The sequence below is a fragment of the Trematomus bernacchii genome, unplaced genomic scaffold (genome assembly GCF_902827165.1).
Source record: "Trematomus bernacchii unplaced genomic scaffold, fTreBer1.1, whole genome shotgun sequence".
Taxonomy (NCBI): domain Eukaryota; kingdom Metazoa; phylum Chordata; class Actinopteri; order Perciformes; family Nototheniidae; genus Trematomus; species Trematomus bernacchii.
In genome coordinates this window covers 1,267,357-1,291,967 of record NW_022987801.1, presented here as the reverse complement: position 1 = coordinate 1,291,967, position 24,611 = coordinate 1,267,357, and the positions used below count along the sequence as shown (strand labels likewise).

At 42.3% G+C, this 24,611-nt stretch overlaps 2 protein-coding genes across 2 annotated transcripts; both read left to right on the top strand.

Moving 5' to 3' along the window:
• The first annotated feature begins 4,806 nt into the window (after window positions 1–4,806).
• Window positions 4,807–7,731, top strand: LOC117497998 (dentin sialophosphoprotein-like). The gene is made up of 4 exons (XM_034150045.1): window positions 4,807–4,824; window positions 5,008–5,177; window positions 6,076–7,164; window positions 7,250–7,731. The coding sequence occupies exons 1-3, from the start codon at window positions 4,807–4,809 to the stop codon at window positions 7,127–7,129; spliced, it is 1,242 nt and encodes a 413-aa protein (XP_034005936.1). The 3' UTR covers window positions 7,130–7,164; window positions 7,250–7,731.
• A 2,817-nt stretch (window positions 7,732–10,548) lies between these two features.
• Window positions 10,549–24,330, top strand: LOC117497997 (probable serine/threonine-protein kinase clkA). The gene is made up of 6 exons (XM_034150044.1): window positions 10,549–10,662; window positions 14,078–14,422; window positions 20,691–20,860; window positions 22,059–22,343; window positions 22,494–23,045; window positions 23,131–24,330. Exons 1-5 carry the CDS (start codon window positions 10,549–10,551, stop codon window positions 23,008–23,010), a joined length of 1,431 nt encoding a protein of 476 aa, XP_034005935.1. The 3' UTR covers window positions 23,011–23,045; window positions 23,131–24,330.
• The last annotated feature ends 281 nt before the right edge of the window (window positions 24,331–24,611 follow it).

The following is a 24,611-nucleotide window of genomic DNA, read 5'->3' as shown; positions in this document are numbered from 1 at the left end:
GAAGCGCACGAGTCAAATTTATATTTATATTTTACTGGAATTTCTCCAGAACACAAAAAGTCTTCAAAGAAACTCAGCCAGGACAGAACCCTGATGTATAAGCTTAAAACCCTCAGCAATATGTATATTAAAATAAATTAAATTTGAAATGTTATAATAACCAAGATAGTCGTTTAACTTGAAACTGATGTTACTGCTATATCATATTATAGAGCCATAATAGAACCCCTGCACCAAGTAACAATACGATTGTTATAGTTTATTTAACAATTATGTATGTTACGAGTTTTGTTAATATCCAAGGAAGTTATTTAGAAACCACAATCTGGCAGAGTCAAAGAGGGTTAAGTGAGCAGTGACATCATCTCCGTACAGGTACAGTATATTCCACTAACAGGCTTTTTCAAAAAAAATTCTTATAACCTAGCCTCAGTCTTGTACATACATGTACATTTCCACAGGTCCCTAAAAAAACTGCAGTCATAAAACCACTCTTAAAAAGAACAATCTAGACGCTTCACTAATTAACAATTGCAGGCCCATATCAAACCTCCCATTTCTAGGTAAAATCATTGAAAAAGTTGTTTTTCAACAGCTGAATACCTTCTTGGATCTAAATAACTGTTTTGATGTGTTCCAGTCAGGCTTTCCACCGCACCACAGAACTCAGAGTTCTCCTATTAAGGTCTTTCATGATATCCAGTTAAACACAGACAGTGGCCGAATCTCAGTGTTAGTATAATTAGATCTCAGCGCTGCATTTGACACTGTTGACCAAACCATATTACTAGACCAACTGGAAAACTAGGTATGCAGAGAAACTAGTCCATGCATATGTTACTTCAAGGCTGGATTATTGTAACTCTTTATTATCAGGGTGTACCAAGAAGTCAGTTAAGTCGCTTCAGCTGATTCAAAATGCTGTAGCACGTGTACTAACCAGAGTTCGGAAAAGGGACCACATTACTCCTGTTCTGGCTGCCTTACACTGGCTCCCTATAGAACACAGGATAGAATTTAAAATTCTTCTTCTCGCCTACAAAGCCCTTAATGGGCAGGCGCCATCTTACCTTAAAGAACTCATTATACCCTACTGTCCTACCAGGGCATTGCGTTCCAAGAATGCAGGGTTGTTGGTTGTTCCTAGAGTCTCTAAAAGTACAATGGGAGCCAGAGCCTTTTCTTATCAAGCTCCACATTTGTGGAATCAGCTTCCAGTTTGTGTTCGGGCGGCAGACAGCCTATCCGTTTTCAAGAGTGCGCTTAAGACCTTCCTTTTTGATAAAGCTTATAGTTAGGGCTGATTAGATTCAGCCCCTAGTTTTGCTGCTATAGGCTTAGACTGTCGGGGGACACCTTACTTCTTCCTTCTCTCTGTCTGTACCTGTGTACTCTCATGTTCCGAATAACCCAGCTTCCCCCAAATTTCTTTTTGGTGTCTATCTACGCTGGGATCCTGAGTCGTGGCTGATCCTGAGTCCTGAGTCCTGATCTGAGTCCTGGATTTCGAGTTAGTTAGTTGTACAGCAGGCTAAAAAGGCTTTTGAATATTCTTTATTTGAAATAAGTTTAAATTAATTGTGTGTAGGATTCAATGTTTGCTCATTCAAAGATAGAGACAAAAAATGCTAAATTACTTAAAAAAGTTATTCAAAAATATATATAAATGTATTTGTTTCCCTGGCAGAAAATGGGGAATAAACAACAACAAAAACCAAATAAATAACAGCTTAAATGATCTTTATCGCCCAAGTAGTCATGTAAACAACGGCCCAGAACTAAAATACAACACATTGTAGTGTTTGTTGAAGGGTTCCTTTGTCAGGCTATTCAAATCTTTGTTTTGTTTGCAGCTGAGAATGTGTGCCACAAAACATGAAAATGTGCTGATACAAATCACAAATCAAATCAAATCAAATCAAGTTTTATTTATAAAGCACATTTAAAAGCGATTTTTGGTCGAGCCAAAAAGTGCTGTACATGTAATAAAAACACATTACTACAATCACAATAAAAGACAATAAATTACAACAGATATATATTAAAAAAAAACACAAGGAAAAGTCAGGAGTCGTGCTCCGCTCTAACTAGAAGGCCAGAGAGAAGAAGTGTGTTTTTAGTTTAGATTTAAAAACCCCTAGGGTCTGGGCCGACCTCACATGGAGGGGCAGAGTGTTCCAGAGCCTAGGGCCAGCTGCTGCGAAGGCTCGGTGCCCTCGGGTTTTAAGCCTGGTCTTGGGCACTACCAGCAGCAGCTGGTCAGCAGACCTTAAAGCTCTGGCTGGGGTGTAGCGCTGGAGGAGTTCGGCTATATAGGCCGGAGCCAGCCCATTTAGGGCTTTAAAAACAAATAAAAGGATTTTAAAATCAATTCTGAACCGAACTGGAAGCCAGTGTAGTGAGGCCAGAATAGGGGTGATGTGGTCACGCTTTTTGTGGCCAGTCAGCAAACGTGCAGCTGCGTTTTGGACTAGCTGCAGGCGTTTAATTGAGGCCTGGTCCATACCCACATACAGAGCGTTGCAATAGTCCAGTCTTGAGGCAACAAAGGCATTAATAACCCTTTCTAAGTCATTCAAAGATAAATACGACTTGGTTTTGGCCAATAGTCTTATTTTAAAAAAGCAGGATTTGACTAAGGTGCTGACCTGCTTGTCGAATTTAAAAGTGCTAGTGAAGGTCACTCCAAGGTTCATGACAGAGGGGAGGATGTTTTTATTGAGAGAGCCCAGAATATCAACCGGAGAGGCTGGAGGTTGGGGTCCAAAAAAGATTACCTCAGTCTTGCTCTCGTTGAGGTTGAGAAAGTATTTGCTCAGCCAGGATTTTATCTCTGTTAAGCAGTCCATCAACTGCTGTAGTGAGTGTTTGACATTTGCTTTGAGAGGCAGATATATCTGTACATCGTCGGCATCGTCAGGGCTTTAGATAAAAAAGGTAGCTGGGAGATGGGCCTAAAATTTGCGAGAATGGAGGGGTCGAGATTTTTCTTTTTAAGTAGTGGCTTAACCACGGCATGTTTGAAGGCAGCTGGGACACATCCTGAGCTAAGAGAGGTGTTTATAAGTAATAAAATACTTGCACCAACTGATTCCAAGGAAATGACAGACACTGTGTCCATTGTCCAATGCATTTTTATGATTAGGAATATGCTGTTAAATACTTACGCATTAAAAACCATAAACTATGTAATCTGACAAAAAACACTGTTTATGTTATTTTTATTTTGCACTTTTCACTCACAAGAAGGGACAGCATGACTTTGGAGAATTTCGTGAGCCAATTGAAAAAGTAAAAATATCCTGGTTAGATTTAAAAAATAAACACAAAAATCCTAAATTGTGAGGTTTAAGGGTGCAATGACATGGCATGAGTCTAAATGTCAAACGTAGCCCTAAGGCATCAGAATCATTTTAATTCCTGATTTTCTGTATCGTGTTGCACTGAAAATGTGTAGATTCCCTGTTTAATAAATGACAAAATGCCCTGTTCCTGAAACCAGTTTATGGCTGATATACGTGAATGTTTATCGAATCATCTAATCACCCGGTATTGCAATGATCTGGCCTCACTGTATCCAAAGTCAGGCCTTTACAGGGCAGAACAACATATCTAACTGCATAATAACTTTTGCTGAGAAATTCAAAAGTCACAAAACATTGATTTATACAAATTCTAGTAATTTCGTAAATGTATAAAGATATACAGTTTGTTGACAGATCTATGCGTATTTGAAGTAAGAAATCTGGGAACATTTAAATATTTTTAAACTTTGAAGAATATAAAAAAATATCAAGAGGTTATTAACTATTTTTCTTCTACATTTATGCCAGTAGGAGCACTTTCTTAAACATAAATGGATTGTATTCAGTCCTATAACTCAACATAATGTTTCATAAACGTATTGATTTGGTATAATACATACACAATAGCTATATAATTATCTGACTTACTCAAAAATAATCTGTGTGGAGCGGATCATAATATGTCCTACTTTTACAGAAATGTATTGTCATATTTGTATTATGTCCATTTGCAGGGGGAAATTAATTAAAGTAAAAACAAGTGAAAATGTCTCTTTTTCTATCAAATTTCAAATTTCCTGTTCAATGATAATAACCACTTTTCATTTGTCTAGATTGGCACCTCAGTGCTGCCTGTACCTGCCCTCTCAACAGAGAGGGAGGATGGATGTTCAGAAGAAACCACCAAACACAATGGCCATATTTAATCAAACATGAGGGCATGTGCTTCATATCCGTTCAATTTTCCACAGGCACACTCACACAAACTCTGATGCTCTCAGAGAGATTTGCACTGGGCGAGGTTTGTGACGAGAGCTCACTGAAGGGATGTGAATAGCAAGTGCTTAGCTAAAAAAGAGTGTTTTGAGCATAAAAATAGGCACATTTTCTCATTTCATTTTATTTAAAAAAAAAAAAAAAATGTTTTTAAATAAATGAAAATGCTTTGTGCTAAATTCTTATTATTAACATACCGTTTTGGAGGTGCAAATTAATTTGTAATTTTTTTCGGATTGAATATTGAATTAAATTCGGACCCTGTGAAACCTAATCGTGGCAATTAAAAAACTCATTGTGAGGCTGAATAAACACACACATATTAGACGGAATTTTCTCCTTGACTGAAATCTTCTAGGAAACATATACAAAAGGTATTTATAATAACCAGGATGTTATGATATGACACATATCATAAAAGAGAGCCATGTAGAAAGACCTTGCACACAGTAACAAAAAGATTGTTATCTTTTCTTTATAATGTCAATCATGCACATTACGAGAAATGGGATCCCTCAAGGAAGTAATGCTATTAGAAACCAGAGACTAGCAGTCAGAGAGGTTAAAAAAGGTGCAATGACAACGCAACATCTCCGTCAATTCCATCATACCCCCACCTTCTAAAAATACCATCTATGATGACAGAGAAGTAATTTTATCTTATCTTCGATATCTGGACTTGTCCAACCCTTTTTGGTTTAAATAGCGAGACGGAGGGAACAGGTGTCACATCTTTACCTGGGATCCTGCAAGGAACATCTTAAGGGCAAAAATACCATTGGTAACATCTGAGACTATAACTACACAAGACCGTGGAACTGAGCATCCTTTTGTTTTTCACCGTATTTCACTGATCGTTGGAACTGCAGAGAAAAGGTAGGCTAAAACAATGCACCCTGATATCTATTAGTCCTGGAAGAACTCTTTTAATGGAATTTTACATACATTTAAGTGTCTTTTGAAGTGAATACTTAAAATGTACAGCCCAATGACAATTTTAGATATCTACATTTTTTAGAGGAAAATAAGAAATACAAAATATTATGAGCCATTGGTGATTGTCATGAGAATATTTAGTCATATAAAGTCAAATATATTATAATAAATGTATTTATTAATTTAATTTTGTATGAAATACATTAGAGGTAAAAGATAACTTATATATTTACATTTTAAAAAGACTACATTTTATTTATTTTTTGCAGAATACTGCTATTAATTAGTAGTTAGTTGTACAGCAGGCTAAATTCTTTTTGGAATATTTTCTATTTGAAACAAGTTTAAATTAATCGTGTGTAGGATTCAATGTTTGCTCATTCAAAGATAGAGACAAACAATTATAAATTACTTGAAGTGAAGTTATTCAAAAATATATATGAATGTATATGTTTAAAAAATTAAAAAAATAAGAAAATAAAAACATTATGAGCCATTAGTGATTGTTGTGAGAATATTTAGTCATATAAAGTCAAATATATTATAATACATTTATTCTTTTTTTTTTATCCTCAATCTTCAAAGTCTTCAGTTAAAATAACTAAAAAACACAGTAAGCTTAAGTTAGAGATGTTTGGTGTTAATTTGAATGCATTTTACAATGAATAAAGTCAAATGATTGGTTAACATATTATTTATTAACCTTTTTATTACACTAAATAACTTAAATGAATAGTTCTTTGTTTTGTAAAATTGGATTTCGACACCTAAGGGTGCTAGCACAGAGCTTTTCATTTTATAATTTAACTGAATCACCACCTTACTCCACCTGCTCCAGCCATGGACAACAGACTGATCTTCCTCACTGCCCTGCTAGTGACGCTCTCCTGGATGTCAGTGGGCACCTACGCTCAGACAACAACAGCAGCAGCGACGACAACAGCAGCAGCAGCTACAACAACGGCAGCAGCGACAACGACAGCAGCAGCGACAACAGCTGCAGCGACAACAACAGCAGCAGCGACAACAACAGCTGCAGCGACAACAACAGCAGCAGCGACAACAACAGCAACAGCTACAACAGCAGCAGCTACAACGACAGCTGCAGCTACAACGACAGCAGCAGCTACAACGACAGCTGCAGCGACAACAACAGCAGCGACAACAGCAGCAGCGACAACGACAGCAGCAGCGACAACAGCAGCAGCGACGACAGCTGCAGCGACGACAACAGCAGCTACGACAACAGCAGCATTGACAACAGCAGCTACGACAACAGCAGCAGCGACGACAGCAGCAGCGACGACAGCTGCAGCAGCGACGACAGCAGCAGCGACGACAGCAGCAGCGACGACAGCTGCAGCGACGACAAAAGCAGCTACGACAACAGCAGCATTGACAACAGCAGCTACGACGACAGCAGCAGCGACGACAGCAGCAGCGACGACAGCTGCAGCAGCGACAACAGCAGCAGCGACAACAGCTGCAGCGACGACAACAGCAGCAGCGACAACAACAGCAGCAGCTACAACGACAGCTGCAGCGACAACAACAGCAGCGACAACAACGGCAGCAGCGACAACGACAGCAGCAGCTACAACAGCAGCTACGACAACAGCAGCAGCGACGACAGCTGCAGCAGCGACGACAGCAGCAGCGACGACAGCTGCAGCTGCGACAACAGCAGCTGCGACAACAGCAGCTACGACAACAGCAGCTGCGACGACAACAGCAGCTGCGACAACAGCAGCTGCGACAACAGCAGCAGCGACAACAGCAGCAGCTACAACAACAGCAGCAGCGACAACATCTGCAGCTACAACAACAGCGACAACGACAAAAGCTGCAGCGACAACGACAACAGCTGCAGCGACAACAACAACCACTACTAGCCATGCCATTACAATCCAGCAATCTCTGACCCAAGGTAAGTCAAAAAGATGGGGTTGATAAACTGAAGAGATCACATGTTTTAAAAACAAAGCCTAATACATTCTTTTTTTCCCCTGTAGCTCTGCTGATCACTGTTGGTGTGCTTGTTCTGACCGTGCTCTGAGGAAACTGACAGCTCCAAGAGTCAAGACAAGACAACCATTTTCCGTCTTAGTGTGCTACTGAATATAATCATCTCTCAGGAGGTTGACTATAAACAGTGCATCCTTTCCAGATTATTAGAATCATGCTTCACTGTTTCAATTTACTGGCAGGTGAGGGCAGGAATGGTGGAGGTCGGTCAATCTTCCCAGGCCTTCTTATGCTTTTACATCGGTGTAGGCTCTGAAACACAAAAAGTCTGTTAATTTTGTATTTAATGTTTAATCAATTTTGAGTATTTCTTTTAAACATAGGACTGCTGCATTTCTGTCCTACATGTTACCTAATAGCAAAACAAATACATTGATTAACTGCCTGAAATGAAAATCAGTCTTTGAATGATTGGAATGGGTACAGAGTTATCAAACATACAATAAATAATCAATTGTTTTTACCACTACCTGGCAGTTGTGTGTCATGCTCTAAAACATTTGAGGTTTGGGGTCCGGTTACCTTTAAGCCAACATTACTACAGTCAGGCAAACACCCTTATGACTTGGCATAACACCTGGACATTTCTATTATTTAACGGGCTAAAAAAATTATAAGTTAAACTCTGCATAAAGGTCAATCATATTGGTCAAAATGATTAGGAACTCATAAATAACGTTTTGGGACCATGATATTATTATTTGTAATCCCCAGAATAAAGGGAAGAAGTGCACTTATGAAAGATTAGTTATTTTAGATTGCATACACCACAACATATTACCATTCATATGTTGTTTTTGATGACGTACACAAGAAACGCAATGTTTTTTCTCCCTGTCGCTCATGATAGCAGCAAATGGCAGACGTGTTTGCATTATGTGATTATTATTGTTATGACATTTTATTTTTTTCTGTGAATGTACATATTGTTAAAGATTCAACCATGCTTTTTCAATGAAGCCTTTAATGGCTGATATTTTCATATATATGTGTGTTTATGTGTAGTACTATGTGTGCTAGTGTTACCACTGACAGGTCTCTCTTGAAAATGAGACCTTGTGTCTCAATGAGATTTTACACCTGTATAAATAAAGGCTAAATAAAAATAAAAAGTACACGTGCAATTGAGTAGTTGCAAAAAGAGGATGAAATGGATTTTGAACATTCTATCATGGTATAAATACATTTTCAGATATTGTTGACGGACAGAAAACACAGGGATGTATAGCAAAAAAGCAGTTTCCAACAGTTGAATCTAAGCCTTTGGCAGTATTTACATTTTCGGTATTAGGCCTATTTTAAAATTATTGATCTAACTTAACTTATTCTTACTTTTTTATTCAGGAAAATGTAGAATATCAAAAGGCTACTAAACGTATAAGAAAATATGTATTTTTAAATGTAATTTAGTCAACCAAGGTATCACACACCTACCTTAATAAATGTGTTGCAAATATGCAAAAAAGAGGATATCAGCTGATTTAAAAGTAGTTAAAGAGATAACTATTATTTCCTGATGAGACCCCATACATAGACCTTCAAAAACTATCTAGTTAGCCTTTGAAAAGTAACGTTATATTATCACTCTATAAAGCTAACAGTATCGTAGCCGAGCAACACTAGCTAATCAATGGGGTAATCAACCGGTGTTCGGTAGCTAAAATTAGCTTAGTTAGCGCAACAAGCTAGTAACAGTTGACAGGTTAAGTGGCGAAACCAGTGGCGATTCTAGAGTCTGCTGGGGCCCTAGGCAAACATTCACTGGGGGCCCCTCGAACCAGCTTTTCATCACCACACACAGCCGACAGCCCCACCCCTCCAGAGCGGAGCAAGGCAACGAAACTTAAAGTGCACCTATCATGCTATTTTTAGGCAATAGCATAGGTCTCAGATATATAAAAATATATGAAAAACATGTCTATGAAGTGTTTTTTCTACTGATTGCAGTAGAAACAGAGGGAATATGTATAAGTGGGGGAGATCTCAATTTGATAATGGATTATGATCTGGACACAACAAACTGTAAGATAATTAAAAAACCTATTAAAAAGCTGGTGAAAAACACTTGGGAAGAAATGGGATTCTTTGATGTATGGAGGGACCTTAATAAAAAGAAAAAGGATTTCAGCTATTACTCGGCAGTACACTCAGTATACTCACGGATTGATTACTTTTTTATGCAGAAGAAAAATAGGGATAAAATACAGGACTGTCAAATTGGAGTGGCTGACGTGTCTGATCATTGTGCAATCTACTTGAATATTAAACTGGGGTGCAGACGGAGAGACACATTATGGAGATTGAACGGGCATATTGAATAACAAATTGGTTGTAGAACAAATCAAAGATGAAATACAGAAATACTTAGAGGAAAACAATAACGACAACACAGACCCAGCCGTATTATGGGATGCATTAAAAGCAGTAATACGAGGAAAATTGATTTCTATTACAAGTAACCTCAAAAAAGTAAAAGAAACTCAATATAATAATCTCTCAGCCGACTTGAAACAATTAGAACAAAAATATAAAGAAAAAAGTGATAGAAAAACACAAAAACAAATCAAATAGGTGAGAAACGCCGGGTTACGTATTGTAACCCTTGTTATATAAACACAGGCGGAGCCCTCTACTGGACTCTATGGGTACTACCTTATCCCGCGTGCATTCTCCCACTGAGACTTCTATAGACGTAGCCGGCCCAGGGCGGGCTTACCTGAATGCGCGCGCATCACACCGTATAAAAGGAGGCCTCGCCTCCTGACTGCTATCCTATACCTCTCTTCAGCGAGCGGAACAGGACAGACAGTGCCCTGAGTAGAGGGCTCCGCCTGTGTTTATATAACAAGGGTTACAATACGTAACCCGGCGTTAAATCTCTCACAGGCTCCGCCCTCTACTGGACTCTATGGGTACAGTGGGTGGAGCCCTGATGTATACGCGCACTGTCGTCCAACACCAATCCACCCTACTGCCCCTGACCGGCTTTTCTGGTCAGCAGCTGCTGCCCCCCCTCTCCTTTAACCCGGTTGTGACCGAGGAGAAATCTGGGCTGCGGCTGACAGAGCACACCCTGCTGCGCTTGCCTCGCAGAAAGTGTGCTCAAAACACAGTGCCGGGGGACCCTCCCCCCCCCGCCCCTAGACGGATGGGGAGAGCCCCCTCGGCCCCGTATGGGCTTACTACGCACCTGCCTTCCTGAATCCCTGAGGATAACAGGGAGAGCGCCAGCGCCCCTGCCTCACACTCAAGCACTGACCCCATGCAGAGTGTGAGAGGACTACAAATGTGGGGGGGCTATCCTCCCCCTGCCTCTCGGCAGGAGGGGGGCAGCCCCTCCGCCCGTAATGGGCCAGCGCGCCTCTTGCCCATCCCGGGACCCTCAGAGGGCCCAGGAAAGGTGAAGGCGCATCACGTCCGGGGAGGGGGTCAGATGCCAACTGACCCACAACCCCCCCCTCCCCTACAAATTCTGTGTTGCCCCAGCAAGCACAGACGAGGAGAAAGAGCCAGACATGTCCAAGAAATAAAACCTTATAAAGGGGCCTGGCGTCGACCAAGACGCCGCTGTGCATAAATCCTCCACACTGTTGAATAAGGCTGTTGACACAGCTACAGCCCGTGTGGAGTGCGCACGAATCCCCGTGGGGCAGGCTCTCCCTGCCTGACCGTAGGCATGTGCAATGCACTCGCAGAGCCAGCCTGCCAGGCGTTTCTTGGACAGAGCTTTCCCGATCACCCCGCCCCCGAAGCACACGAACAGCTGTTTGGTGCGTCTAAGGGCAGCCGTGTGCTCCACATAACATGCTAGCGCACGCACCGGGCAGAGGAGGTGCAGTTTAGCCTCCCTGGCCCCCCATGGAGGGGGAGACTAAAAAACCCCTAACTGAATAGCCCTCGACCTGAACGCACTCCTTAGGTCTTTAGACACAAAGGAGGGGTTCGGTCTAAGTGTTGCGCCGCTCCGGCCACCCCGAACTAGTAAACAACTCGGGTGCACCGACAGAGCAGTTAACTCGGACACTCTTTTGGCTGACGTTAAGGCAAGAAGCAAAGCTGTTTTCCACAACAATGCTTTCAGAGGGGAGAGCTCCAGAGGCTCAATGGTCCCGAGGCCAGAGCCTCGAGCACTAGGGGCAGGTCCCACTGCGGGGTGGAGACGTGCACTACAGGGCGCAGTCTCCTAACCCCCTGTAAAAACCGCAACATCAGTGGTTGATTAAAGGCTGACCTGCCACCAAAAACCCTCACGACAGGACGAGATGTCTGCTGCATACACTTTCACTGTGAAATGCGCCAGCCCTCTGTCCACCAGTAAGTGTAAGAAGGATAAAATAGAGCCCAACTCACAAGATAGGGGCTCTATTCCCCGCTCCTCACACCAATGCTGGAATCTCAGCCACTTTGGCCTGTAACAGGCTGTGGTGGATTCTGCTCTAGCTGCCTGGATAGACTGAATAACGCTGTCAGACAATCCACCCTGTCTCAGCCTGTCCCTCTCAGGAGCCAAGCCTGAAGAGGACGGCCCAGAGTGGGTAACGCCCCGATTGCACCTGCCCCTTGAGACATCGCCCCCCAGAACTGGGGGATCGCCCAGGGCTGGCCCACCTTCATCTGTGTCATTTCTGAGTACCACGGAGCCCTGACGCGATTCGGTGCTACCAGAATGACTGCCAGACGTTCTCGCCTCACTCTCCCCAGGAGAGGGAGAATGAGACGCAGCGGTGGAAAGGCGTATAGCAGCTTCCTTGGCCATGGCTCGTGTGCAAACGCGTCCACCCCCAAGGGCGGGTCGTCGCTCAGGGCCATGGAGAACCACAGGGCACAGTGGCTGTTGCGCCGGCTGGCGAACAGGTCCACTTCTGCTCTCCCGAACTGGGCCCAGATCTGCTTCACCACCTCCGGGTGAAGCGCTCGCCTGGCAGGGGGCCGCCCCTCGACCTGAGGTCGGCCCCTCTGTTCTCCAGTCCCGGGACATGGAGGGCTCTCAGAGATAACACCACCTCTGAGGCCCATAACCACAGCTCCTCCGCTGTGGTCAACAAGGAGGCGGAGCGGACCCCGCCCTGCCTGTTGATATAAGCCACTGTGGTGCTGTTGTCGCACCTGACCATTACATGTCTCCCCTGAATTAGGGGCATGAAATGTCGGAGGACTAACACTACTGCCCGTAGCTCTAGGAGGTTGCTGTATCGAAACTCTGTCAGAGCCCAGCGCCCACCTATAGCTCTCTTCAGGCAGGTCCCTCCCCATCCTGTTCCGGACGCGTCCGTGAACACTGTGATGTAGGAGGTCACCCGTCCCAGTGGAGACCCCCTCCGGAGGTGGTCCGGAGACCCCCAAAACCGGAGGTTGCCCCCACTGAGGGGGGGGAGGAATGGTCACCAGCCGTCGTTTGTGCCTCCAAACGCAGGCTGGGGAACCACCTCTGCAGGCGGCGCATATGTAGTAACCCCAGCGGGACCACCATGTGAGCAGCCGCCATGAGACCCAGAGTCTGCATGACAGTTAAAGCTGTCACTGTCGCCCCCTGTCGCAGCCTGTGCACCGCCCTGAGAAGGGACGCACGTCTGCTCTCTGACAGGGTGGCACGCAGTGCGTCTGCATCGAGCACCACACCCAAATACAACGCCTGTTGGCGAGGTATGGGGGTGCTCTTTTTCCAATTGATCGCAAAACCTAATTTGGTTAGGTGTGTGATCAACTGTGCTGTGCAAAACATTGCCTGTTCCCGGGACCCAGCCATGACTATGAGGTCGTCTATGTAAAAGAAAACTCTCATGCTGTGTGCGCGCAGCGGTTGAAGCGCTGTGGCCACACATTTGCTGAATGTGCGTGGGGATAGGGAATAACCGAACGGCAGCCTGTTGTACTCGTAGGCTGTTCCCTGGGTGGCCCACTCCGCCGTCAAACCCTCCATAAAAGGAAGTTTGACCCATGGGGGGCTGATGGGTTTTTCTATAATGCAGTTTCCACTCAGAGAAAAAAACGGCAGATTTTTCACTGAGGTCCCTGAACGCACCACGGCAAGCTCCCGTGAGAGCGCGCGCTCCGCCATAATGCTGTTTCCTCTTAGAGAGAAAGAGGCATTTAATCGGAGCTTCTTCTGTCCATGAACGCACCGCGGCCCGCTCTCGAGGGGGGGGCCGTCATAATGCTATTTTCCTCACTATGGAAAACAGCATTTAACCGGAGTTCTTACAGGCGTAGTGTGTTTTACTAAGGCCCCTGAACGCACCGCCACGCGCCTCTTTACGAGTGCGGGCGTTGCTATAACGCAGCCCCTATCACTATAGTGAACAGCATTATTTGGAGTCTTAGCTTCAGGCATAGAATGTTTTCTAACAGAAAAACATCGGCCATAATGTCCCTGTACCCGCACCGCACTATAACAGTGCTGTCTGCGGTTTATCACTCTCACCTGCGCACTCCCACTAGCCTCCTCCCTAACGGGAGCTATAGCTGGGGCGGCGAATGGGGAATTTGTACAGTCATCAACATGTGCATCCATTGTCATGAAATGTTTTGAGAGGATCATGGTGCCGCTGCTAAAGAAAGAGGTTGATGTACATTTAGACCCTTTTCAGTTTGCCTATAAGCAAGGGCGTGGCACAGACGATGCTCTAAATAGCATCACACACCTGGTCACTAAACACCTGGAAGACCCTAAGGCATATGTACGCCTACTGTTTGTGGATTTCAGCTCGGCTTTTAACACACTGCAGCTTCACATCTTGCTTCAAAAACTGATAAAGATCAGTATAAATCCTTTTATCTTGAAATGGTATTTTTCGTTTTTAACCAATCGCACTCAGCATGTCAGGGTCAACAATGCCCTCTCAGAGCCCCGGACCATCAGTACAGGAGCTCCCCAGGGTTGTGTGAGCTCCCCGGTCTTCTTCACATTGTACACAAACGACTGTACGAGAATCCACCCGGAGAACTATATCATCAAATTCTCAGATGATACAGCCATCCTTGGCTTGATGCACAAAGGCAGCAGTTCATCGGCTTATCACTCTGAAATAGAGAGATTTGTGCAGTGGTGTGATTTTAACCATCTGGTGCTGAATGTGAAGAAGACTGAGGAGATGGTGTGGGACCCAAAGGCAGTGGGTGACCTTAGGCCGGTGGTTATCCACAATGAACCCATAACTCAGGTCAGCTCCTATAAGTATCTTGGTGTCCATCTAGATAATACACTCAGCTGGAAGGCGCATGTTCAAGGTCTGTGCTCTAGACTTCAGCAGCGGTTGTACTTTCTGCGTCGACTCCGGGCTTTCGGAGTCGACCAGAAGTTCATGTTGCTGTTCTATCATGCAGTGTTGGAGAGCATCATTAGGTATGGTATCACTGCCTGGTATGGTAACTTGACAGTGCAGTCAAAGTCACAGATCGCTCGCCTAGTACAGACTGCTATGAAGATTATGGGGGTTAAAAAACACCCATCTCTCCAAAACATATACGAGCAGTCGATTATCAAACAGGCAAAAAAAATTGTGTCTGATCCCACCCACATACTCCACCCAGAATTCCAGCTCCTACCTTCTGGTAGAAGATTCAGGGTTCCCAGGAGCAGGCTGAACCGCTATAAGCACTCATTCCTACCTATGTCGATTAAGCTTCTTAACATTCACATGAAATGATATGTAGTCAAATGTAATGAAATGTACTTTTTTTAATGTTGGCCATGAGGGTTGTGCAATAGGTCGCCATTGTCAGTATGTACGTGTGTGTATTGTGTTTGTTCAAACGGTGTATGACTGATGATATGTGTATGTCTCTTAATGTCCACTATGTTTGTATATGTACATGTATGCACTGCAGGACGGAGTCCAGAACAAATTTCCTTACGGGGACAATAAAGTATATCGTATCGTATCGTATCGTAAGTGTATTGTGGAAACAAAGGACACTCAGACTTGGATACAGATCAACACCATCTTTATTTTAAAAGTTTTGACAGAGATCTGGGCATTAAATAGACAGATAACTCCGCGAAGATAGAGTTCCCCACCCGGGTGCTCTGCTGTTGCGGAGCCTGCCTCGGTTGGGCAGCCCCTCCCCGTGATTGCCGGTATGCCGGTGCCACGGGGTGGGCCGAAGAGGTGGAGGGCGCTGCAGCTACGGGACCCCCGTGCCGGCGCCTCTCCCCCCGCTTCACTGTCGTACTACGCTCCCTCCTCTGCATGGCATGCGAGGGGGGCACGTAGCGGGGCCTGAGGAGGAGCCAGCGATAGCATGCGGCTAAGCTGGACTCTCTCCTCCTCTAGGCGGCTGACTGGGTGACCGAGGAGACCGCCCAAAGAGCCCCTCCGTGGACACGGGGGCTCCGAGGAGATCTTCTCGGTCCTTTTTAGATAGGGCCGTGAGCCCTGGCCACACGTGACGAGACGCCACTGTGGCCAGGGAAATCATCCGCCCTGCTGCGGTGGCCACGCCATAAATCAGATTACTCATCTGACTAACAGCGTGGTCCGAATAATCGCTCTCGTCCTGAGACGGGAGGGCGGGGGCGTCTGCCTGAGGGTGATCAGGAAGACGCCAACACGCCAAGATTATCGAGGCCTTCGTTTTAAATGGCTGCTGCCATGTCGCCTCCACACACCGCCATACCTCTGGCAGCTGGGGCGAAACGAAGGTCGGCTGCGCCGGATGCTCCGGGCCATAAACCCCCGATCTCAGGCGGTTTACAGGCCTCGGTGGCAGCGGTGGGGGGAGCGGTAACCCTACACGCTCCGCCGCCAGAGTCATCACCGCTGGGAAATCCATCCGCGCAGAGCTGAGAGTTAGACCTCCGGAACCGGGGCCGTCTGGCCCCACGGCAGGGAGAACCGGAACGATGTCCCCTCGCTTCCCGAATCGCCCATGTCCACGACGTCGAGATCCAGCTCCTCCGACTCCTCCTGCGGGGCAATCTTCTCCAGGAAGTGCTGCCCACGATGCTCCCTCGTGCGCCGCGGGATCGCCTGGCAGGCCGAGCACGCCGGCGTCGAGCCCATACCGTTCATCGCGTGGTCGGGCCCCAAACACGTGAAGCAGAGGGGGTGCGGATCGACTCCTGAAATCAGGTTCGGACAATTCGGGCAGGTCCTATGGTCCAGCCATACTCTCCTATTACTTTCACTTCAATACGTCTTACGGCTTCTGTGGAATCACTTCCGCTTAGCTGAAGAGAAAAAGGATAGCAGTCAGGAGGCGAGGCCTCCTTTTATACGGTGTGATGCGCGCGCATTCAGGTAAGCCCGCCCTGGGCCGGCTACGTCTATAGAAGTCTCAGTGGGAGAATGCACGCGGGATAAGGTAGTACCCATAGAGTCCAGTAGAGGGCGGAGGCTGTGAGAGATATAACCAAATTAACAACGTACTACATCAGGATATGGAGATAAAAGCAAGATATCTTAAACAAAATTATTATGAATTAGGCCCCAAAGCTACAAAGTTGTTGGCAAGACGATTACGAAAGCAATCACAGTCAAACACAGTCAACAAACGACATGACCCTAAAACAAATCAACCTAAATATGAACCCAAAGAAATTGAAAATATTTGTAGAGATTATTACAAAGATCTTTACATGCAAACGTCAACAACAAATCATATGCGTACAAAGTCATTCCTAGACTCACTGGATCTACCCTTTATAGGTAAAGTTGAAAATGAACATATAACAGCAAAGATAACTATAGATGAAATCCATAAGGCAATCGGAAAACTGAAAACAAACAAAGCTCCAGGTAGTGATGGATTCCCATCTGAGTGGTACAAAAAACTAGAAAAAGAACTTTCTCCACTGCTACTAGGTGCCTTTAATTGGATCATGTCAAAAGAGGATACTCTCCCCTCATGGAAAGAAGCAATTATTACAGTTATACCCAAACCACTAAAAGATAAAGAATTTTGCCAAAAGTATAGACCAATCTCAATTCTTAATGTTGATTACAAGCTCTACACTACGATACTTTCAAACAGGCTACAAACAATAGTACCAGACCTCATAGATGAGGATCAAACAGGCTTTGTTTCAGGTAGACAGATGCATGATAATATCAGAAGAACGTTACACATCATACATAGAATACAAAAAACTGATTAGTCTCGATGCGGAAAAAGCATTTGACAGGGTCAATTGGGAATTTTTACATCTAACATTAGAGAAATTTGGATTCAGTAATAAAACAATGAAATGCATCAAGTCTATTTATAACAAACCAACAGCTCGAGTTAAAGTTAATGGCTCACTAACAGACAGATTTACATTGGAAAGAGGAACTAGACAGGGCTGCTGTCTCAGCCCTACCATGTTTACTCTATATATAGAACCATTAGCCCAAATGATCAGACAGGAAAGTGCAATAGCAGGAATAGACATTAGTCAACAAAAACATGTTATTAGCCTTTTCGCAGACGACGTCATGATCATGCTGAAAGATCCAGTAAGCTCCTTTACAAAGCTAATGCAAATTATGGAACCATTTGGTGAATATTCAGGATACAAATTAAACTTATCTAAAAGTCAAATCCTTATGTTTAACTGCGCTCCAAATCAAAAACTAAAATAATTAAATGTAAACTGGGAAGCTAAATCAATTAAATACTTAGGAATAAACGTAACCAAAAATGTAGCAAAGCTGTACCAAAGCAACTATGAATGTATTGACAAAGATATAAGGAAAGATTTCGAAAAATTGTCAACTTACCCGATGAGTTTTATTGACAGGATAAATACAGTGAAAATGAATATTCTGCCACGCTTGTTGTATTTATTTAGATCCTTGCCGATAAATATACAGCAGATTCAGTTCCAAAGTTGGGATAAGCTTAAATCAAGATTCATATGGGGGGGTAAAAGACCTAGGATAAGATATACCACACTGCAATTGCCTAAAGAAAAAGGGGGACTGGCATTTCCAAACCTAAAGGAATATTATCATGCAGCACAACTACGTCCTCTCATTTACTGGTGTAACTCCGATTATATAGCCCGCTGGAAAGACATCGAAATACTTACATATGAGTCCCCAATTTAACCACTCATAGGGCAAAGAGAAATGCCTCCCCATATTAAAGAAAAGGGAGACCTACAGTAGACCCAATAACAACATTTACACTAGAAAAATTGTATTCTATTATTAAACAATTGAAATTGGGAAGGGAACTTGGACTATTAGACTGGATAGCCTATGACAAAGGATTCAAACCAGGAAGCTATGACTGTAGATTCAAGCAATGGACAGAAAAGGGTTTAACAGCCATATGCACGGTTATCCAGAAGGGAGAAATGAGAAGCTTTCAAGACCTGAAAAACCTCTTTGACCTAGAAAACAAAGACTTATTCAGATATATGCAAATGAGGGACTACTATACAAAAAAGGTTAAGAAAAATGAAGATGACATACAACCTATTGTAAAGATTATTGCACGAGCTTACCATGATGATATTCCCAAAGTTGTGTCAACCCTGTATTCGTGCTTGATGGAAGCCAAAAAAGATTCAACACTCAACGTAAAAACTAAATGGGAAAAATAACTAAATGAAAGGATCTCAGATGAGATGTGGTATGATATGTGGAAAATGCAACAGACCACTACACAGTCACACGGATGGAGAGAATTTCTGTGGAAAAAACAAATTTGTTTCTTTTACCCACCCAAAATCACTAGTAAACAAACAAACACTCAACAATCATGCTGGAGACTTTGTAAACATCTAGAACCTCACCATACACATGTGTTTTGGAGCTGCAGCAAAATGCAACCTTTCTGGGACTGTGTACACTCTGTTATATGCAAGGTATTAGGCTATAGAATCCCTCAAACCTGTTTGATATTATACCTGGGACATATGGAAGGATCTGTACATGTCGGAGATCAATACCTGATCAAGATCCTCCTAGCTGCTGGAAAGAAGGCTATCACTAAAAACTGTCTAAAGGCGGAAACACCAAGCTACAGATAATGGGTTAATTGGTGATATCCTAATAATGGAGAAAATCACATACAAGTTGAAAGTAATGGAAGACACATTTCTTAAGGACTGGCAAAAATGGTTAAGGTACATAACAAAGGAGTCATAAAAAAACAAGCAATATTTAATAACTATGTAGATCGTCTCCGTACAGGCACTGTTCTCTCTGAAATGTACTAATTATTGTGAAAAAATCAATAAAAGAAAGTATTTTTTAAAAAAAGGCCTGAGAGCATGGTATTACAATAGTCAATACGGGATGTGACGAATGCATGAACCAGGACTTCAGTGCTGGATTGAGACAGGGCGGAGTCTGGAGAAGAATGCAGTCCGGGTGATGTTTTTTATGTGGGGTGCAGATGAGAGGGAGCTGTCCAGAATGGCACCAAGATGTTGTGTTTGAGTTGTGCTCTTGATAAGCCATTTAAAACAGTAGAATAAGTGTCTCCTGTGCACCAAAACATACCCATCTGTTATGGAAAAAGAAAGTATTCCAAAAGTATTCTAAAAGTAATCTGAATACTTTTTTAAGACACGTAACTGTATTCAGATTCGGATTACTTTCAGAGCCATGTATTCAGTATTCAGGAACTAATTGCATTTACAAAGTAACCCTCCCAACCCTGGTCACCAGTCTCATGTCCGGCTTCATATCCGTGCAATTTTCCACAGGCACACTCACACACACTCTGATGCTCTCAGAGATATTTGCACTGGGGGAGGTTTGTGAGGAGAGCTCACTGAAGGGAAGTGAATAGCAAGTGCTTAGCTAAAAAAAAGAGTGCTTTGACCATAAAAATAGGCACATTTTCTCGTATTATTGTATTTAAAAAAATAATAAAAAAACGTTTTTAAATAAATAAAAAATCTTTGTGCTCATTTCTTATTATTAACATACATTTTGGAGGTGCAACTGAATTTGTAATTTTCGGATTGAATATTGAATTAAATTGGGACTCTGTGAAACCTAATCGTGGCAATTAAAAAACTAATTGTGAGGCTGAATAAACACACACATATTAGACGGATTTTTCTCCGTGACTGAAATCTTCCAGGAAACATATACCAACAGCGAACCCTGATGTATGAGCCTCAAATCCTGAGCATTATGTGTAATATTTAAAACGTATTTATAATAACCAGGATGTTGCTTTGCATGACACATATCATAAAAGAGAGCCATGTAGAAAGACCTTGCACACAGTAAGAAAAAGATTGTTATCTTTTCTTTATAATGTCAATAATGCACGTTACGAGAAATGGGATCCCTCAAGGAAGTAATGCTATTAGAAACCAGAATCTAGCAGTCAGAGAGGTTAAAAAAGGTGCAATGACAACGCAACATCTCCGTCAATTCCATCATACCCCCACCTTCTGCAAACACCATCCATGATGACAGAGAAGTAATTTTTTCTTGGCTTCGATATCTGGACTTGTCCAACCCTCTTTGGTTTAAATAGCGAGACGGAGGGAACAGGTGTCACATCTTTACCTGGGATCCTGCAAGGAACATCTTAAGGGCAAAAATACCATTGGTAACATCTGAGACTATAACTACACAAGACCGTGGAACTGAGCATCCTTTTGTTTTTCACCGTATTGCACTGATCGTTGGAACTGCAGAGAAAAGGTAGGCTAAAACAATGCACCCTGATATCTATTACTCCTGGAGGAACTCTTTTAATGGAATTTTACTTTAATTTAAGTGTCTTTTGAAGTGAATACTTAAACCGACAGCCCAATGACAATTTTAGATATTTACATTTTTTAGAGGAAAATAAGAAATACAAAATATTATGAGCCATTGGTGATTGTTATGAGAATATTTAGTCATATAAAGTCAAATATATTATAATAAATGTATTTATTAATTTAATTTTGTATGAAATACAAAAGAGGTAAAAGATAACTTATATATTTACATTTTAAAAAGACTACATTTTATTCATTTTTTGCAGAATACTGCTTTTAATTAGTAGTTAGTTGTACAGCATATTTTTTATTTTAAATAAGTTTAAATGAATCATGTGTAGGATTCAATGTTTGCTCATTCAAAGATACAAACAATACTGAATTACTTTAAAAAGTGAAGTTATTCAAAAATATATATAAATGTATTTGTTTAAAAAAAAAGAAATTAAAAAGAAATATTTATTATGGGCCATTGGTGATTGTTATGAGAATATTTAGTCATATAAAGTCAAATATATTATAATAAATGTATTCTTTTTTTTTATCCTCAATTTTCATAGTTTTCAGTAAAAATAAAAAAAGAGTAAGCTTAAGTTAGAGATGCTCTTTGGTGTTAATTTAAATGCATTTTACAATTAATAAAGTCAAATTATTGGTTAACATATTATTTATTAACCTTTTTATTACACTAAATAACTTAAAGGTGGGGTAGGTAATTTTGGAGAAACCAGCTCGAGTGCGCTAGAATTTGAAAATACACAGCCGGAAAAAATCTGCCACTTCCTTACAGAGCCCCTCCTCCAACACACACAAACGCGCACATGACCAATGAGGCTGACAGGCAGGTAGGCCATCCAGTTATTTTAGCCGGGCCGGCTAAAATGATTGGTCGTGCTTTTTACAGTACTACGGCTTCCACAGATGACATTTTTGTATGGATTTGTTGTCAAAGCACTTAAGATATTCATTGCTATCGGGATGTTAAGAGCATTCCATGGAATATAACAACAAGTGTATCTCGAGCCGGTTTCTCAAACTTACCTACCCCACCTTTAACTTCGACATCTAAGGGTGCTATCACAGAGTGTTTCATTTTATGATTTAACTGAATCACCACCTTACTCCACCTGCTCCAGCCATGGACAAAAGAATGGTTTTCCTCACTGCCCTGCTAGTGACGCTGTCCTGGATGTCAGTGGGCACCTACGCTCAGACAGCAGCTGCGACAACAGCAGCGACAACAGCAGCAGCAGCGACAACAACAGCAGCAGCAGCGACAGCAGCAGCAGCGACAACAGCAGCAGCGACAAAAGCTGCAGCGACAAAAGCAGCGACAACAGCTGCAGCTACAACAAAACCAGCAGCGGCTACAACAAAACCAGCAGGGGCTACAACAAAACCAACAGCGGCTACAACAAAACCAACAGCGGCTACAACAAACGGGGCTACAACAAAACCAACAGCGGCTACAACAAACGGGGCTACAACAAAACCAACAGCGGCTACAGCAAAACCAACAGCGGCTACAACAACAGGGGCTACAACAAAACCAACAGCGGCTACAACAAAACCAGCAGGGGCTACAACAAAAGGGGCTACAACAAAACCAGCAGGGGCTACAACAAAAGGGGCTACAACAAAACCAACAGCGGCTACAACAACAGGGGCTACAACAAAACCAACAGCGGCTACAACAAAAGGGGCTACAACAAAACCAGCAGGGGCTACAACAAAAGGGGCTACAACAAAACCAACAGCGGCTACAACAAAAGGGGCTACAACAAAACCAGCAGGGGCTACAGCAAAACCAGCAGGGGCTACAACAAAACCAACAGCGGCTACAGCAAAACCAGCAGGGGCTACAACAAAACCAACAGCGGCTACAGCAAAACCAGCAGGGGCTACAGCAAAACCAGCAGGGGCTACAGCAAAACCAGCAGGGGCTACAACAAAACCAACAGCGGCTACAGCAAAACCAGCAGGGGCTACAACAAAACCAGCAGGGGCTACAACAAAAGGGGCTACAACAAAACCAGTAGTGGTTACAACAAAACCAGCAGCGGCTACAACAAAACCAGCAGCAACTAGCCATGCCATTACAATCCAGCAATCTCTGACCCAAGGTAAGTCAAAAAGATGGGGTTGATAACCTGAAGAGATAAAATGTTTTAAAAACAAAGCCTAATACATGATTTCTTCCCCCTGTAGCTCTGCTGATCACTGTTGGTGTGCTTGTTCTGACCGTGCTCTGAGGAAACTGACAAGTCCAAGAGTCAAGACAAGACAACCATTTTCCGTCTTAGCGTGCTACTGAATATAATCATCTCTCACGAAAAAGCAGTTTCCAACATTTGAATCTGAGCCTTTGGCAGTATCTACATTGTTGGTATTAGGCCTATTTAAAAATGATTGATCTAACTTAACTTATTATTTTTTTTTTTATTCAGGGAAAATTTAGAATGTGAAAAGGCTACTAAACGTATATGAAAATAATATGTATTTTTAAATCTAATTTAGTCAACCAAGGTATCAAACACCTACCTTTGTTTTTGATAAATGTGTTGCAAAGAGGATATCTGATTTAAAAGTAGTTAAAGAGATAACTAATATTTCCGGATGAGACCCCATACATAGACCTTCATCTAGTTAGCCTTTGAAAACGTTATATTATCACTCTATAAAGCTAATAGTATCGTAGCCTAGCAACACTAGCTAATCAATGGGGTAATCAACCGGTGTTCGGTAGCTAACATTAGCTTAGTTAGCGCAACAAGCTAGTAACAGTTGACAGGTTAAGTGGTGAAACTGGAATACATTAGTTGATAATTAAACATGTGTATACACGTCAGGCCTACACATTTAAGCTACACAACCATCGTAACTTCAGCCAGGAGTTGTTCAATAATATACATTAGGGTACACTGCTGCTAACGTTACTTTACGATAGATAGCCTTACTTCATACCTTCTTCACATGATTTTCTGTCTGAGAACAAAAATACAAACGAAGCAAGTCATTTGAAAACACTTCCCTGTGTTTTTAACATACTTTCAGCATACAAACTGAAAGAACACATATTATGTGGGCTGAACAATCTTCTCTTTATTAGTCCAATGTTCACGCATCACAAGTTGCTATTTTTAATTCAAAACAAAGATGGCGGCCGGAAGTGACTTAGGTCTATATCATCTTCTTTTCTTTTTCTTCTCCTTTAGTCAAGAATATATATATGTACATTGAACAGTATACACATAAAACATTGACATCAGGGATACAAAGGTAAATATGCAGAATAAAATTAATATGAAAATATAAAGTAATAAGGAAAAATAAATATATAATATAAATATAAAGAAAATATCGATACAAAAAGATGTAACATTTCAAGTAAAATATTTATCAAATACACATTTGGTTTGGATTGCCTTCTTTTCTTCTTTTTTTTTAATAGTGGTGCCATATTGTTGTATTTAAAGAGTCATTCTATTTCTTCTTGTGAATGTGGATTTTCCCAAAATGTAATTAGTAATTAGGCCTTTTGGTGTATTTTTGTTGTTCATTTATATCTTATTTTACCTAGTTAACATTTATTTATTCAAGCATTTTTTTAATATCTCCAGTTTTAAACGATATTTTTGGTTTATTGTCCTATAGTATACATTGGAATGATTTCAAACCTGTTTTTATTT

What these genes read in the sequence shown, in the direction of transcription:
- LOC117497998 (XM_034150045.1), top strand. An exon ending in GTTGGAACTGCAGAGAAAAG is followed by an intron (nt 5,178 to 6,075) that starts GTAGGCTAAAAC and finishes CACCTGCTCCAG; the next exon opens with CCATGGACAACAGACTGATC.
- LOC117497997 (XM_034150044.1), top strand. Translation starts at nt 10,549, where the DNA reads ATGTGGGGGGGCTATCCTCCCCCTGCCTCTCGGCAGGAGGGGGGCAGC. An exon ending in GTTGGAACTGCAGAGAAAAG is followed by an intron (nt 20,861 to 22,058) that starts GTAGGCTAAAAC and finishes CACCTGCTCCAG; the next exon opens with CCATGGACAAAAGAATGGTT. An exon ending in AACAGCGGCTACAACAAAAC is followed by an intron (nt 22,344 to 22,493) that starts CAACAGCGGCTA and finishes CTACAACAAAAC; the next exon opens with CAGCAGGGGCTACAACAAAA.